General features: G+C 54.2%; 1 protein-coding gene across 2 annotated transcripts in view; it reads left to right on the top strand.

Annotated features, from left to right (window-relative positions):
- The window catches only part of LAMA5 (laminin subunit alpha 5), an 85339-nt gene that overhangs the window by 63539 nt on the left and 9041 nt on the right, over window positions 1–12759 (top strand). For both annotated transcript variants that reach the window (XM_056507842.1, XM_056507841.1), the window contains exons 31-59: window positions 169–295; window positions 486–625; window positions 1403–1518; window positions 1769–1980; window positions 2071–2275; window positions 2429–2573; window positions 3097–3237; window positions 3590–3751; window positions 3883–3984; window positions 4070–4153; window positions 4371–4601; window positions 5026–5139; window positions 5413–5540; window positions 5752–5832; window positions 6214–6428; window positions 6667–6767; window positions 7207–7387; window positions 7582–7725; window positions 7800–7951; window positions 8034–8144; window positions 9035–9146; window positions 9973–10143; window positions 10909–11105; window positions 11191–11307; window positions 11383–11537; window positions 11752–11893; window positions 12126–12228; window positions 12313–12426; window positions 12543–12722. In XM_056507842.1, coding sequence (XP_056363817.1) covers window positions 169–295; window positions 486–625; window positions 1403–1518; window positions 1769–1980; window positions 2071–2275; window positions 2429–2573; window positions 3097–3237; window positions 3590–3751; window positions 3883–3984; window positions 4070–4153; window positions 4371–4601; window positions 5026–5139; window positions 5413–5540; window positions 5752–5832; window positions 6214–6428; window positions 6667–6767; window positions 7207–7387; window positions 7582–7725; window positions 7800–7951; window positions 8034–8144; window positions 9035–9146; window positions 9973–10143; window positions 10909–11105; window positions 11191–11307; window positions 11383–11537; window positions 11752–11893; window positions 12126–12228; window positions 12313–12426; window positions 12543–12722 — 4183 coding nt within the window. The remainder of the gene's footprint in view (window positions 1–168; window positions 296–485; window positions 626–1402; window positions 1519–1768; window positions 1981–2070; window positions 2276–2428; window positions 2574–3096; window positions 3238–3589; window positions 3752–3882; window positions 3985–4069; window positions 4154–4370; window positions 4602–5025; window positions 5140–5412; window positions 5541–5751; window positions 5833–6213; window positions 6429–6666; window positions 6768–7206; window positions 7388–7581; window positions 7726–7799; window positions 7952–8033; window positions 8145–9034; window positions 9147–9972; window positions 10144–10908; window positions 11106–11190; window positions 11308–11382; window positions 11538–11751; window positions 11894–12125; window positions 12229–12312; window positions 12427–12542; window positions 12723–12759) is intronic.

Here is a 12759-nt window from a genome sequence, read left to right as displayed (position 1 = left end):
ATTAGAGGGGAGAGAGGCACGTGGAGGCACGGGGGGCTTGATTCACTGAATTCTCAGGACCTGCCAGTTGTGCAATAAGACCACAAATCTGTGCAATAATTAAAAACCATCCCAGCTATGGGTGCAGGTGTCAGACATGGATCTTTGTGTTCTCCCGTTCTGGGGCAGGCTGCAGTGGTGTTCAACAGCAGGATCCAGACCCTGGGACGCTATGCCTTCATCCTGCACTTCTACCAGCCCAGCCACCCCACCTTCCCCGTGGAAGTGCTCATCAATGGTGGGCGCATCTGGCAAGGTGAGAGGAGCAGTGACCTGCGGGAGCTGCTGGTTGGCAGAAGCCCTGGGAGTTTTCCATGCCAGAGAATGGCTGTGGCTTCTTCAGGGATTGCAAAAATGAAGCAAGACTGATTTATCCCTTCCAAACTGGGAGGATGCAACGGGGACTCAAGGGATATGTGAGACCAACACATTTGTTGTCTTTTCAGGTCAGACCAATGCGAATTTCTGCCCACATGCCTATGGCTGCCGGAGCCTGGTGGTTTCTGAGGACCAAATCATCCTGGATGTCACTGATAATGACCTGACTGTGGTTGTTCGAGTGCCAGAGGGCAAGCAGCTGTGGCTGGTGAGCCTCTCTCCAGGAAGCTCCCAGAGCACATTGGGAAGGCTTTAGCAGAGGGATTTTCATTGGATTTTTATCACTGTGTGACCGCAGGAATGTTTCCCACCATCACTCAGTCTCTGAACTGCCCTAGAAAATCGCAGTCTCCAACCTTAGTGGTGTGAAATTGAGGGCAGAATTTACAGGGGCAGCTTATGTATATGATAGTGTCCTTCTTTATCTGGTTTTGATATCAAAACCAGGCAGAAATTGAAGCTGTTACTTTGTGTACATAGTTTATGATAATCCAGAATGAGCCTTATTCCTTCCTCTTCCAGCAGTATTTCAAACCTGCATAATACAGTTTGTTTAGGCAGGCCTTACCAAGAGAGTAGGTAGCCCTTGTTATTTTCAGGCAACAGGACTAGAAGTTTTGACCAAAATTTGGATAAATGGATGAATGACAGAATTGGACCCCAGGTGCCTTCATGTGTAGAAATTCAGATGATAAAGATTGCCTCCCTGCTGAGGCACAGCCAGTGCTGTGCTCCGGGAGTGTTCTGCCTGGTTTTAGTCCAGTGAATTTGTGCTGTTCCTCATGTGGAGCTTTATGTTAGATGGACCCTGATGGACAGACCTCAGCACAGAGGTGACTCCTGGTCTTTGCAGTACTTGGTTATGTGTTATGTTCTGTCCCAGCAAGGCATGGAAGGTTAAAGGTGCATTTGGACTGTTTAGTCATTTTGGGTGGTGTTTGTCTGTCTGAGCTGAGAGCCTGGCTCACCCCCCCTTGCTTTGCAGGATTACATCCTTGTGGTGCCTGAAGACAGCTACACCTCCCAGTACCTGCAGGAGGAACCCCTGGACAAGTCCTATGATTTCATCAGCAGCTGTGGCATCAACAGTTTCTACATCAAGTGAGATTCTTGGTTTGGGCGCCTGCTCTGCTGTCTCCAGGCTGCACACTCCTCAGGGAGCTGCACCCCTTCCCTTCCTGTGTGCCAGGGAGGGGGCTGGTTGAGGTTTTCCTTCTGTTGACCAAACGTGGGTATTTGGGAGGTTTCATTGTCAATGGGCTCTCCTTCCCACTATCCACCCATCACTGCAGGAGATGCTGGGGAGGCTGGGGGGATGTGCAGCACTGACTCCTCCCTCCTCCCCCCGCAGCCCCAGCACATCCTCCAGGTTCTGCCGTGACTCTGCCATCTCGCTGTCCCTGTTCTACAACAACGGGGCGCAGCCGTGCCGCTGCCACGAGGCGGGGGCGCAGGGCAGCCAGTGCCAGCCCTTCGGGGGACAGTGTCCCTGCAGGTCCAACGTCATCGGCCGCGAGTGCTCCCGCTGCGCCACCGGCTACTGGGGCTTCCCCAACTGCAGGCGTGAGTTCTCACCTCCATCTGCCTTCCCGCTGCTTGCTCTGCATCCATTCCCCACGCTCGCCCAAACCCAGCCTTTGTCTGCCCCTTTAGCCTGTGACTGTGGGACCCGTCTGTGTGATGAGGTGACAGGGCAGTGCATCTGCCCTCCCCACACCCTGAAGCCAGAGTGTGTTGTCTGTGAGCCCCAAACCTTCGGCTGCCACCCCCTCATCGGCTGTGAGGACTGCAACTGCTCCCGGCCCGGCGTGCAGGAGCTGACAGAGCCAGGCTGTGATGTGGACAGCGGGCAGTGCAGGTGAGGGAGCCTTTTCCTGGCACTGGGAACACCTGGCAGCACCCCTGGTCCCTGCTGGAGTGATGGGACACCTTGGCAAGCTGAAGGGAGGAAATGTGCAGAATGGGGGTGAGGAAAGCTCTGAAAGCTCTTCTGGCTCTTGTGTCCACCCAGGTGCAAGCCCAACATCATCGGGCGCCAGTGTGACCTCTGTGCCCCTGGCTACTACCACTACCCCGAGTGCCGGCGCTGTGACTGCCACCAGGCTGGCACCGAGGCCAGCGTGTGTGACCCGGTCACAGGGCAGTGTCACTGCAAGGTCAGTCCCTCCGTGCCTCCATGGGGTGCCTTTCTCCTTGGCTGGACTCTCCTGCTCTGGCAGGGGCTGTGTGTGTGCCCAGAGTGCCAGGAGGAGCAGGGCTGGACGAGGAGAGTGCTTGATCAGCCAGCCTGTCCCATGGGGAAAAGCTCTTATCTCCTCATCCTTCCTGGCCATGAAGGTTCACTCCTTGGGCTGTCACAGGGGCAGATGGCCAGTGCGAGTCCAGCCCTGTGTCAGAGCTTGTTACAGGTGGAGCTGTCAGCCCTATTGGCTCCTGGCTCCATTCCAGCAGAGTAATTCAAACAGCTTCTGAGCTGCCTGCTCAACCTCTTTGTCGGGCTTACTCTAGTAAGTGCTCTCTCTAGGTGAATTTAATGTTTGGTGGGTGCTGTGCAAGGGACTGCTTTAACATCTTCTAGCACCACAGCATTGTGCTTTGATCAGTCAGACAGCCATCCCTGTCCTCCACTGAGCCCTTGTGAGAAGCTGCTGACGCTGTTGAGCTTTGCTTGTCTTTCAGGAAAATGTGGAGGGGCTGAGGTGTGACCAGTGCCGCCTGGGGACATTTTCTTTGGATGCCACCAACCCCAAGGGCTGCACCAAATGTTTCTGCTTCGGTGCGACCGATCGCTGCCGCAGCGCCGAGAAGCACCGAGCTGAGGTGAGAGGGGCTGGGGCCACCAGAGCCTGGAGGTCAGGTGTGCTCCCATCCACCTGGCTCCCTGTGCCCTCGGGTCTCAGTCCTGCATTAATCCTACTGAGGATACAGGAGGAGGGTTATCTTTGACTCCCTGTGCCCATCTCCTGCTTTCAGCCCCTTTTCCTGGTCTCTGGGGTCTCATGTGCTGGGCGGGGGTGATGATCAGCTTTCCTGTGGCTTCATCAGGATGCATGTGAGGTGTGAGCTTGTTATTCCCCTTTCTGCTGCTCTGGGACCTGCTCTTCTGGAGCATCAACACCCAAATAGTTCCTATAACTCCACTTGAAGACCCACAGTTGCTCTTCCCCTCCAGTTTGTCGACATGAACGGGTGGCTCTTGCTGAGCAGCGACCGCCACGAAGTGCCAACAGCTCTGAGCCCACGGGAGCAGCTCATCACTGCTGACCTCAAAAACCTCCCAGATGCCTTCCAGGAGCTCTACTGGGTTGCACCCAGCTCCTACCTTGGGGACCAGGTAAGAGAACGGGGAACCTCACCAGCAGCCTGACATGCAGGCGCTGCTCACACTCCAGTTGAGCACAACCATCTCTGTCTTGTCTCAGTGGTATGGACTGCAGCCACGTGTGGGATTTGTCTCTCCCTCAGGTTTCTTCCTATGGAGGGCACCTCCGCTATGAGCTGCACTCCAACCCTCGCAGGGGTGATGTGTTCATTCCCATGGAGTCCCGGCCCGACGTCATCTTGAAGGTGCAGCCCAAGAGATCCCCTGGTGCCCCCTGCTGATGCAGGAGCAGGATAAGGTGATGACTGACGCCTTCCTTGCTTTTCCCAGGGAAATCAGATGAGCATCATGTTTCTGGAAGGTGCCTACCCATCCCCAGGGGAGGCACATGAAGGCCGGCTGCAGCTGGTGGAGGTGAGTTTGCTCATACAAGTGAAGTGCTCAGATAATGCAGGAAAGGACGAGGCCTCATGCAGGCAGAGGGATGGTTGCTTGAGCTCAGCACTTTAGGTGCTGCAGGGCTTTTTCACCCATTCAAAAGGGAAGGATTCCAGCAGCGTGGATGTGGAGACTGGGCTGGATGTTCAGGTGCCTGTGCTTCCTGCCAGTTATGTCAAAATTTTCCCACCAGGGTAACTTCAGGCACACAGAGACTCACAACCCTGTGTCCAGAGAGGAGCTCATGATGGTGCTGGCAAACCTGGAGCAGCTGCAGATCCGGGCACTCTTCTCCCAGCTCTCTTCCTCCGTGTCCCTGCGCCGCGTGGTGCTGGAGATGGCAACGGACACGGCCACGGGCGTCCGTGCCAGCAACGTGGAGCTGTGCTTCTGCCCAGCCAACTACCAGGGAGACTCCTGCCAGGTTAGGGAGAGGTGGACCTGCTGTTCCAGTCAGAGGGGTTAGATACTCGTGTTTTGGGTACCAGCTGCCTCCAAGCTGGCTCTTGAGGGCTTCAGTTGTAATGACAGCTTGGCTTGTTCCAAAGGAAGGAACATTTCCCCACCACAGAACCGTGCACTTGGGAGAGGTGCAAAAGTTTCATCTGTCTTCTTGGAAGGGACATGATGGGGAAATCATTCATTCGTTGGAATGGGTTCTCTCTGGCCAATTCTCTCCTGGTTAAAAGGAGCAGGAGAGAACTGCACTGAAAAATCTTCATCGTTGCTTATAATCTTTTCTCCATCAGTAAAACCCAGTGGGAATTCTGTTGTGGAAACTAATTTAGTTTCTTTTCCCAAAAGTATCAGGCTGTTTTTCAGATCTCTGCCTTTTTCTGTCTCCTCAGGAATGTGCTCCAGGTTACTACAGGGACACCAAGGGTCTCTTTCTGGGAAAATGCATCCCCTGCCATTGCAATGGCCACTCAGATCAGTGCCTGCCAGGCTCTGGGATATGCCTTGTAAGTAAGCAGTGGAGCAGTGTGATATTTTGGAGTTATGAGGTCTGTAGCATGTGATTCAAAAGCTCTTTACATACTAACTAGGCTGGCAGAGCCATGCCTGAGTTGGAGCATTGGCTTCACTGTTTCAGTGGTGACCCTGCTCAGGGTCAGCTGAGGGTGCAAGGCAGCTCTGGGAGAGAGGAAGGACTGAGGCATCCTGATGGGGAGTTTTTAGTGCATCCACCATTTCTTGTTGTCAGTGCTGAGCCCAGGGCTTGCTTTTTCTTGCAGAACTGCCAGCACAACACGGAAGGAGACCACTGTGAGCGATGCAAGGACGGCTACATGGGCAGCCCCTCTGCCCAAGAACCCCTGCAGTGTGTTGGGTGCCCATGCCCTCTTTCAGTTGCTTCCAACAAGTAAGCACCCCAGGATGGGATTGCCTGTTTAATCACTGGAACCACTCTGTGCCCCACCAGGGCAGGTGTCCCAGTGCCAGCTTTGTCCTTCTCCCCAAACCATGTTCACGGCCTCTTACCTGAGGCCCCAACAGCCCACAATGAGTGATCAGCTCCCCTGGCACCACATCAGGAGTAACTCCTCTTCCCTTTGTCCCCATTCTCATTTCAGTTTTGCTGTTGGCTGTGTCCACAAGGGTTCCAACATGCAGTGCCTCTGCAAGCCAGGCTACGCTGGACCAAACTGTGAGCGGTAAGGGGAGTGTGCCCATGTTTGGGGTCAGACACTGACCCTGTGCAGCCACTGCTGTGGCAGAGAAGTTGTCCCTTTAAAGACTGCAGCAGGAACAGTTGGCTCTGCCCCTGTGTGCTTTGTTCTGGCAGCATTTCCTTCAGTCCTTTTCAGCCTGCAAATGCCCAACTGCTGCAATTCTGGTACTGTGGGTGTATGACTTACGTGTGCTTTGCCTTGACTTGCAGCCTGTGATAAAGGCACCTTTCTGAGGTATCACGAGGCAAAACACAAAGTGCTTTGAGATCCCTGGGGGCTGCAGCAGTTACAAGTGTTGGATGTTCTAGTTGTGCAACTGCAGTGCAGGATCCTCACTCTGTTGTGACTTGTGTGTTTCCCCAGGTGCGCCCCGGGATACTACGGCAACCCCTTGGTGATCGGCAGCTCGTGCCAGCCCTGTGACTGCAGCGGGAACACGGATCCCAACATGCTGTTCAGCAGCTGTGACCCGCTGACGGGCGCCTGCTCGGGCTGCATGCACCACACGGCCGGCGCGCGCTGCCAGCTCTGCGCGCCCGGCTACTACGGGGACGCCGTGCTGGCCAAGAACTGCACTCGTGAGTGGGGCAGGGCAGCAGCCCAGGGGCAAGGGGAGGGTGCCCGTTCCCAGCACTGCTCATCTCCCTCTGAGGGGCGGCAGCCCAGCTGCAGCATGGAAAAGGGAATAAGCAAATCCAAGAGGAGGGAGGTTCTCTCTTAACTTTGATAGATAAGAGGGAAAGAGGCTTCCCTGTTGGCAGCAAGAGTGGCTGACAGGCTCTTCTGTGTAATATTGGGTGTATTTTTCCCTGGCAGAGTGCAACTGTTCGCCTTGTGGGACTGACTCCTGCCACCCACAAACTGGCCAGTGCTTCTGCAAGACTGGAGTGACAGGCCAGCACTGTGACCGCTGTGAGGTGAGGGTCAGTGGGCCCTGGGGTGGTGCCTGTCCTTGTCATGGGGGTGAGGGGCAGCCCTGGAGTCTCATCCCCCAGGTCTGTGAGCAGAGCAGGGCTGGCTGCCAGCTGCTGAAGGCTGCATTTGCATTCTACGTGGCAAAAGCCTATTAAAGATCTGTCAGCGAGCAGTGGAGGCAGCATTCCAGTAAAGTGGCTTCATTTGGGAAACTGCAGTAAACCCTATTTTCCTGCGTGCATCCAGCTTGGGCAAGGGCAAGTTCATAGGGCAGTGCCATGGTGTTTATGTTCTCACTTCAGCTCCACACCTTTACCATGTTGCTTTGAGTTTTATGGCACTCAAAACACACCTGGAAAAGAAAGCTGGGGTCCCACATCACTGACCCAGGAGAGAGGAGCATGCTTGCTGACCAGGGATCCGTGTCCTGCTTTTCCCTAGGAGGGATACTACGGCTTTGAGGGGTGCTCGGGCTGCCGGCGGTGTGACTGCGACGTGGGCGCCGTGGGGAGCAGCTGCCACGAGCAGAGTGGCCAGTGCAGCTGCCTGCCCGGGGTCAGCGGCCCACGCTGCCACCAGTGCGCCCCGGGCTACTGGGGCTTCGGCCAGGGCGGCTGCACAAGTGAGTGTGGGGTGAGCAGGGAGCACTGGGACAGGGCTGTGCTGCTGCTCCAGTTGTTGGAGGTGGAAAACAGCTGGCAGCTGTCTGAGGGCCTGTGCACACCATGTGGCAGGGGCATGTGGATGAGCACAGCTCATCCCCTCTCTCCAGAGCGGTAGAAGCACAACATGATTCTCTGTTTCTCACCCCTGCAGAGTGTGAGTGCAGAGGGGGCTCCTGTGACCCTCGCACCGGGGAGTGCACGTGCCCCAACGGGCTCACGGGGAAGCAGTGTGACGTGTGCCTGCGCGAGCACGAGATCCTGGTGGCAAACGGCCCCAACAGCATGAAGTGTGAAGGTCTGTGTCCTGCTGGGAAAGAGGGGAGGGAAGCCCGGGACAGGAGCTGTGCTGACTGCTGTGTTCCCCTGCAGTGTGTGACAGCTGTGTCCTGCTCCTGCTGGAGGACCTGCAGAGCATTGAGATGTCCTTCCCGTCCATCCGCGGCCAGCTGGTCACCCTCAACGCCAGCTCCATCGCCTGGGCTCGCCTGCACGGCCTCAACCGCACCATAATGGCCATTGCTGTACGTGGGAGGGTTCACATCACCCTCTGCCCATGGTTACTGGCCTGTTGACCTGATTTAGCCTCTCTTTTTATTTCCCTAGAACCAGCTCCGTGAGTACCACAGAGCCACGAGCAGAGTCAGGCAAAGGGCTGATGAGCTGGAGGATGAGAACATGGATCTCACACAGGACCTGAATGCACTGCAGCACAAAGTAGGTATTTCTCCATCTTTCTTTGCCAGAGCACAAGACCCCCTTTTACCAGAATGAAGGCTTTGAAGGCTGTGAGGATCCAACCTAGTTCAGGCAGATTAGATCTTCTGCTCGACCAGAACTAATTTGCAGTGTTGCATGCTCAAGCTGTATTACCTGCTTTTCTCCCTTGGAGAGCTGTTAAACATCTCTTGATATTGGTAGTTTTTTATTTACTACTTGCTTTTGAGGTGGCTCTAACTTAAAGCAGTAAAAATAAATTCAATCAATTATTATTTATAGAGGAGGCATACAAGTAAGGAACATAAAACTTCTGGGTCCATCATGAATGGAATCCATATCCAGTCTAAAATCCAGAAGTTGTGTCTTCAGAGAGCTTACAAACTGAGCAAGATCTGATTTAATTTGATTTGATTTATAGACTGCCTAAATGCTCCTAATCTGAGGGAGAGGGAAAAATCTCTACTTTATGACATACCTCCCCAGACAGCTGCAAAGACAGAGACAGGCTGTCCCTGTGTGTACCAAACAGCCAGACTGCAGCCCCCTGTCTCTTGATCAGGACCCAGGTGTGCCTGGCACCAGGCTTTGGGGCTTTTCCTGTGTTAAGAGCACAATACAGTGGCTGAACTCTGTGGTGTTGGGATTGTTCCAGCATCCAGAGCATTGTTGCATTGGAGCTGTACTGAATGCTTGTGCTTCTCTGAAGGTGCTAAATAAGATCATCCTTCAGTGTCCATTGTAGGACAGCAGCACAGGACAGGCTCGTTCAAAGACCTCACAAGCTACACATTCCCAGGCCTTGTGTGCCTTTTGGAAGCAACAGTCCCACTAACAAATCACATAAAATGTCATCTCATACTTGAGCTAAGCCATTGTTTTTGGGGCAGATGACCATGACTCACAGAGAAGCGATCCGCGTTGAGCAGCACACGAGGGACATGTACCAGAGGGGGGAACAGCTCCTGCTGCACCTCCAGAGCATCCAGAGGGGCATTGCAGGTATGTCAAGAAGGGTCTTCAGGGCTTTTTTTCCCTGTGATATATATGCCATGCTCTTGGTTTCAACCACTGCCAAGTAATGCAGTGCTTAGAAAAAGCTGTGGAGAGAGCAAGGGAAAATAGAAGATGAAGATCTCTGCAGAATCCCAACTTTTACTCAGACCAGGCTTTTTGTGAGTCTCAGCTGCTTGGCTAAACACAAGAAAAAACACATTAAACTTCCACAAATGTTACTAAAATGCATAAAACAGGCAATCTGCACTGCAGCTTCAGGAGAGATTGAGTAAAACAGAATGGCTGGATCTGGAAGAAGAGGTAAAGCCACAGAAAGATGCTCAGGATGCAGCATGTGTTACTAGTAGTGGCCAAGGAGGCAGAAACATGGGCAGTGCCTCTGGGTGAACTCAAGCCATTTGTTGTCTGAGTGCTGCCTGAAAGCTGTCAGTGATTTATGAAAAGAAGAACCTCAAGGAATTAATAAGGGCCAGGTTTGGTCAGTCTAACAGGGGTGTGGGTTTCTCTGCAGACCTGGTGTGGCAGATGGCCAGGTTTGGTCAGTCTCACAGGGGTGTGGGTTTCTCTGCAGACCTGGTGTGGCTGATGGCCAGGTTTGGTCAGTCTCACAGGGATGTGGGTTTCTCTGCAGACCTGGTGTGGCTGATGGCCAGGTTTGGTCAGTCTCACAGGGGTGTGGGTTTCTCTGCAGACCTGGTGTGGCAGATGGCCAGGTTTGGTCAGTCTCACAGGGGTGTGGGTTTCTCTGCAGACCTGGTGTGGCTGATGGCCAGGTTTGGTCAGTCTCACAGGGGTGTGGGTTTCTCTGCAGACATGGTGTGGCAGATGGCCAGGTTTGGGGCAGCGAACACCAGCACCACGTCCAGCGAGGAGTTCCGGCAGAAGGTGGCTGAGGTGGAAAGGATGCTGAGGGAGATGAAGGAGAGGAACCTGGGAGCCCAGGAGGAGATGGCAAGGCGTGAGCACGAGGAGGCTCAGAAGTGTGAGTCCAGCTCAGTGGCACAGGGCTGCCCAGAACCTGCTGGGTCTGGCTTGGAGCCCAGGCAGACACTGCACAACATGGTCATGTTAAGAACCAGGCACCCCCAGCAATTTTTATAGAAGTTTCAGAGTCCCCTGTGACACTCCAGTGGGATCATTTGTGGTTCCTTTTCCCTTAAGGGAAATTTCAGAGCAGAACTAACTGGCTAGTTCTGTTTGATGAACAAAAATGACAACACTTAGAAGCAGGAATCACCATTGTTATGTGATGTATTCACATCACACAAGGATGTTATTAAGTCACACCATGTTTCTTCTCATTTGCTGTCCCCATAAAGTAACAATCTACCCACAGTAGCTGTGCTGTCCTGAGTGCATCCTTACAGGAGTGAGAGCAGTGAGCCCAACCAGGATGCTGGCACTTCAGGAAGAGAATACTTCTGATTAACAGGCCCTAGCAAAACATAACTCAGTAGCTGAAAGCTGGAATTATAAACTGGCTCTTGTTGGAAACAGTTTTTCACAGTGGAAGTAATCAAGGCCTCAGGTGGGGCTTCTCCAGCTTTTCAGGCATGGCTGTGTCTTTGAAAGAGATCCCAACTCTCACCAGCACTGAGGGTTTGGAGACAAGATCCTGTGCTGTCTAGGCAGGGGTGGAAGATGGTCAGTTCTGGGCTTGGTACCTGCCTAGAGAGAGCAGAGCCAGGCTTTAAGGCAGCCAGGCACAGGAAGAGGAGTTAGGAACAGTTGTCATCCCCCTCCCCAGTGCTGCAGCGGGTGAGGAGCGAGCTGCACGCCCGCTGGCAGTCCAACCAGGAGCTGCTGAGCAGCATCCAGGAGCGGCTGGCCCAGCACAGCTCCCAGCTCATGGACCTGCGCGACGCCCTCAACGAGGCCGTCAACAAAACCCGGCAGACAGAGGACTTGAACAGCCTGAACCGAAACAACCTGGAGGAGACTCAGGTGGGCCTTCACCATGGTGCTGGCCATGCAGTGAGAGGGGGCTGTCCCTGTCCTGCTGGTCCTAAACCTGGGTTTTTGTGTGCAGCAAAAGAGCCAGGAGCTCCAGAAGCAGCATGCCCTGGTGCAGGAGGCCCTGCAGATGGCCCAGGATGCCCTTGCCCAGGTCTCTGACTTCCTGCAGATGATGGAGCGTGCAAAGGAGGTGAGTGGCAGGGGCACTTGGGAAGGGCAGAGGGAGAGGTGTGGCAGCCCTCAGCAGTGACAGGTGTCCTTGCAGGCGTATGAGAAGCTGGCAGCGCTGCTGGATGGAGCAAAGCTGCCCCTGACCGAGCGGGTCAAGAAGTTCTCCCCGGCCAGCAGCAAGATCCCCATCGTGGAGCAGGCAGAGGAGCATGCCCAGCTCCTGGATGAGCTCGCCAGGAACCTGTCTGGGTGAGGCACCTGTCCTGACCCTCACTAGTCAGGCTGTCTCCTGTCAGAGCTGGGAATGGGAAACTGCAGTCCCACCATGGCAGGAAAATAGCAGGTATCACCCCAAAATTTTATACTGGAGCACACGTTGTGTTGGGGAGCCCAAAGGGGTTTGTCTGTGATGGCATGGGCAAGAGCCTGAGTGTTCTGAGTGAGGCTTCATCTTCCATCACAGCATTATCCAGGACACAAACCAGGATGGCTTTATCCAGCGGGCAGTCGATGCCTCCAATGCCTATGCCAGCATCATTGAAGCTGTGAGGAAAGCAGAGCAAGCAGCCCACGATGCTGACAAGGCAGCCAGCCAGGCCCTGATGGTATGTGCTGTGGGGAGCCCTGTGATGACAGGCAAAAAACAAACACCCCTTCCCCTTGACACGTGGGCACTGTATTCTGTGCCTGAGAGTGGAGTCTGCCACAGCTGGGGCTGGACTCAGTGTTTGGGTCTTCCTGTCACACCCCACTGTAGTTGTCTGCACACAAAGCATTTTTGTCTGCAGTCAGGGCCAGACACTTGAATTCCTCTTCAGAGTCCTGTTTATTTCACAGAATGTCATATCAGAAAACCTCGGGGCTGCCTCTAGAACACTGAAGAGGAACAGTAGCAGCCTGGAGGAGGCTGCAAGGAGACAGCAGAGCAAACTCAATGGGGGTGAGAGAGGCTCCTCGCAGGGTCTGATGTCCTTTGGGCTGGACTGAGCTCCAGCAAACAGCACGTGCATTTCTTTAATTGCAGCTATTAAAGGCACTCTGCAGACAGCAAAGGACAAGCTGGCTGACCTCCGTGTGAAGAAGGAGCAGCTCCTGACCCAGCTCCAGTCTGTGCAGGACATGCTGGGCAGGGAACAAGGTTTGTTCTGGGGTGGCTGGACTGATTCTCTCTGCTCCCTTCTTTGTGCACTTACTGTGACCCAAGGATGATTCCTCTCTGAGGAAGACACTTCAGAGATACTTCTTTCTTTGCAGAGGACACAAAGGACACAATCCAGAATGCCAAAGCAGCTGCTGCTGAGGCCAATGAGACGGCTGCGAGAGTGGAGGATACCCTGAGCACCATGAAGAAGAACCTGGATGAGTGGAAAGACCAGTATGGAGGCCTCCGAAATGAAGACCTGAACCAGGCAGTCCAGGATGCCAGAAAATCTGGTGAGTGCTGAGCCTGGTGTGCTGCCAGGGGTAGTCT

Source organism: Oenanthe melanoleuca, chromosome 20 (genome assembly GCF_029582105.1).
Source record: "Oenanthe melanoleuca isolate GR-GAL-2019-014 chromosome 20, OMel1.0, whole genome shotgun sequence".
Lineage (NCBI taxonomy): Eukaryota > Metazoa > Chordata > Aves > Passeriformes > Muscicapidae > Oenanthe > Oenanthe melanoleuca.
The sequence above is the reverse complement of the archived record's forward strand: the minus strand, read 5'-3'. Positions and strand labels throughout refer to the sequence as shown.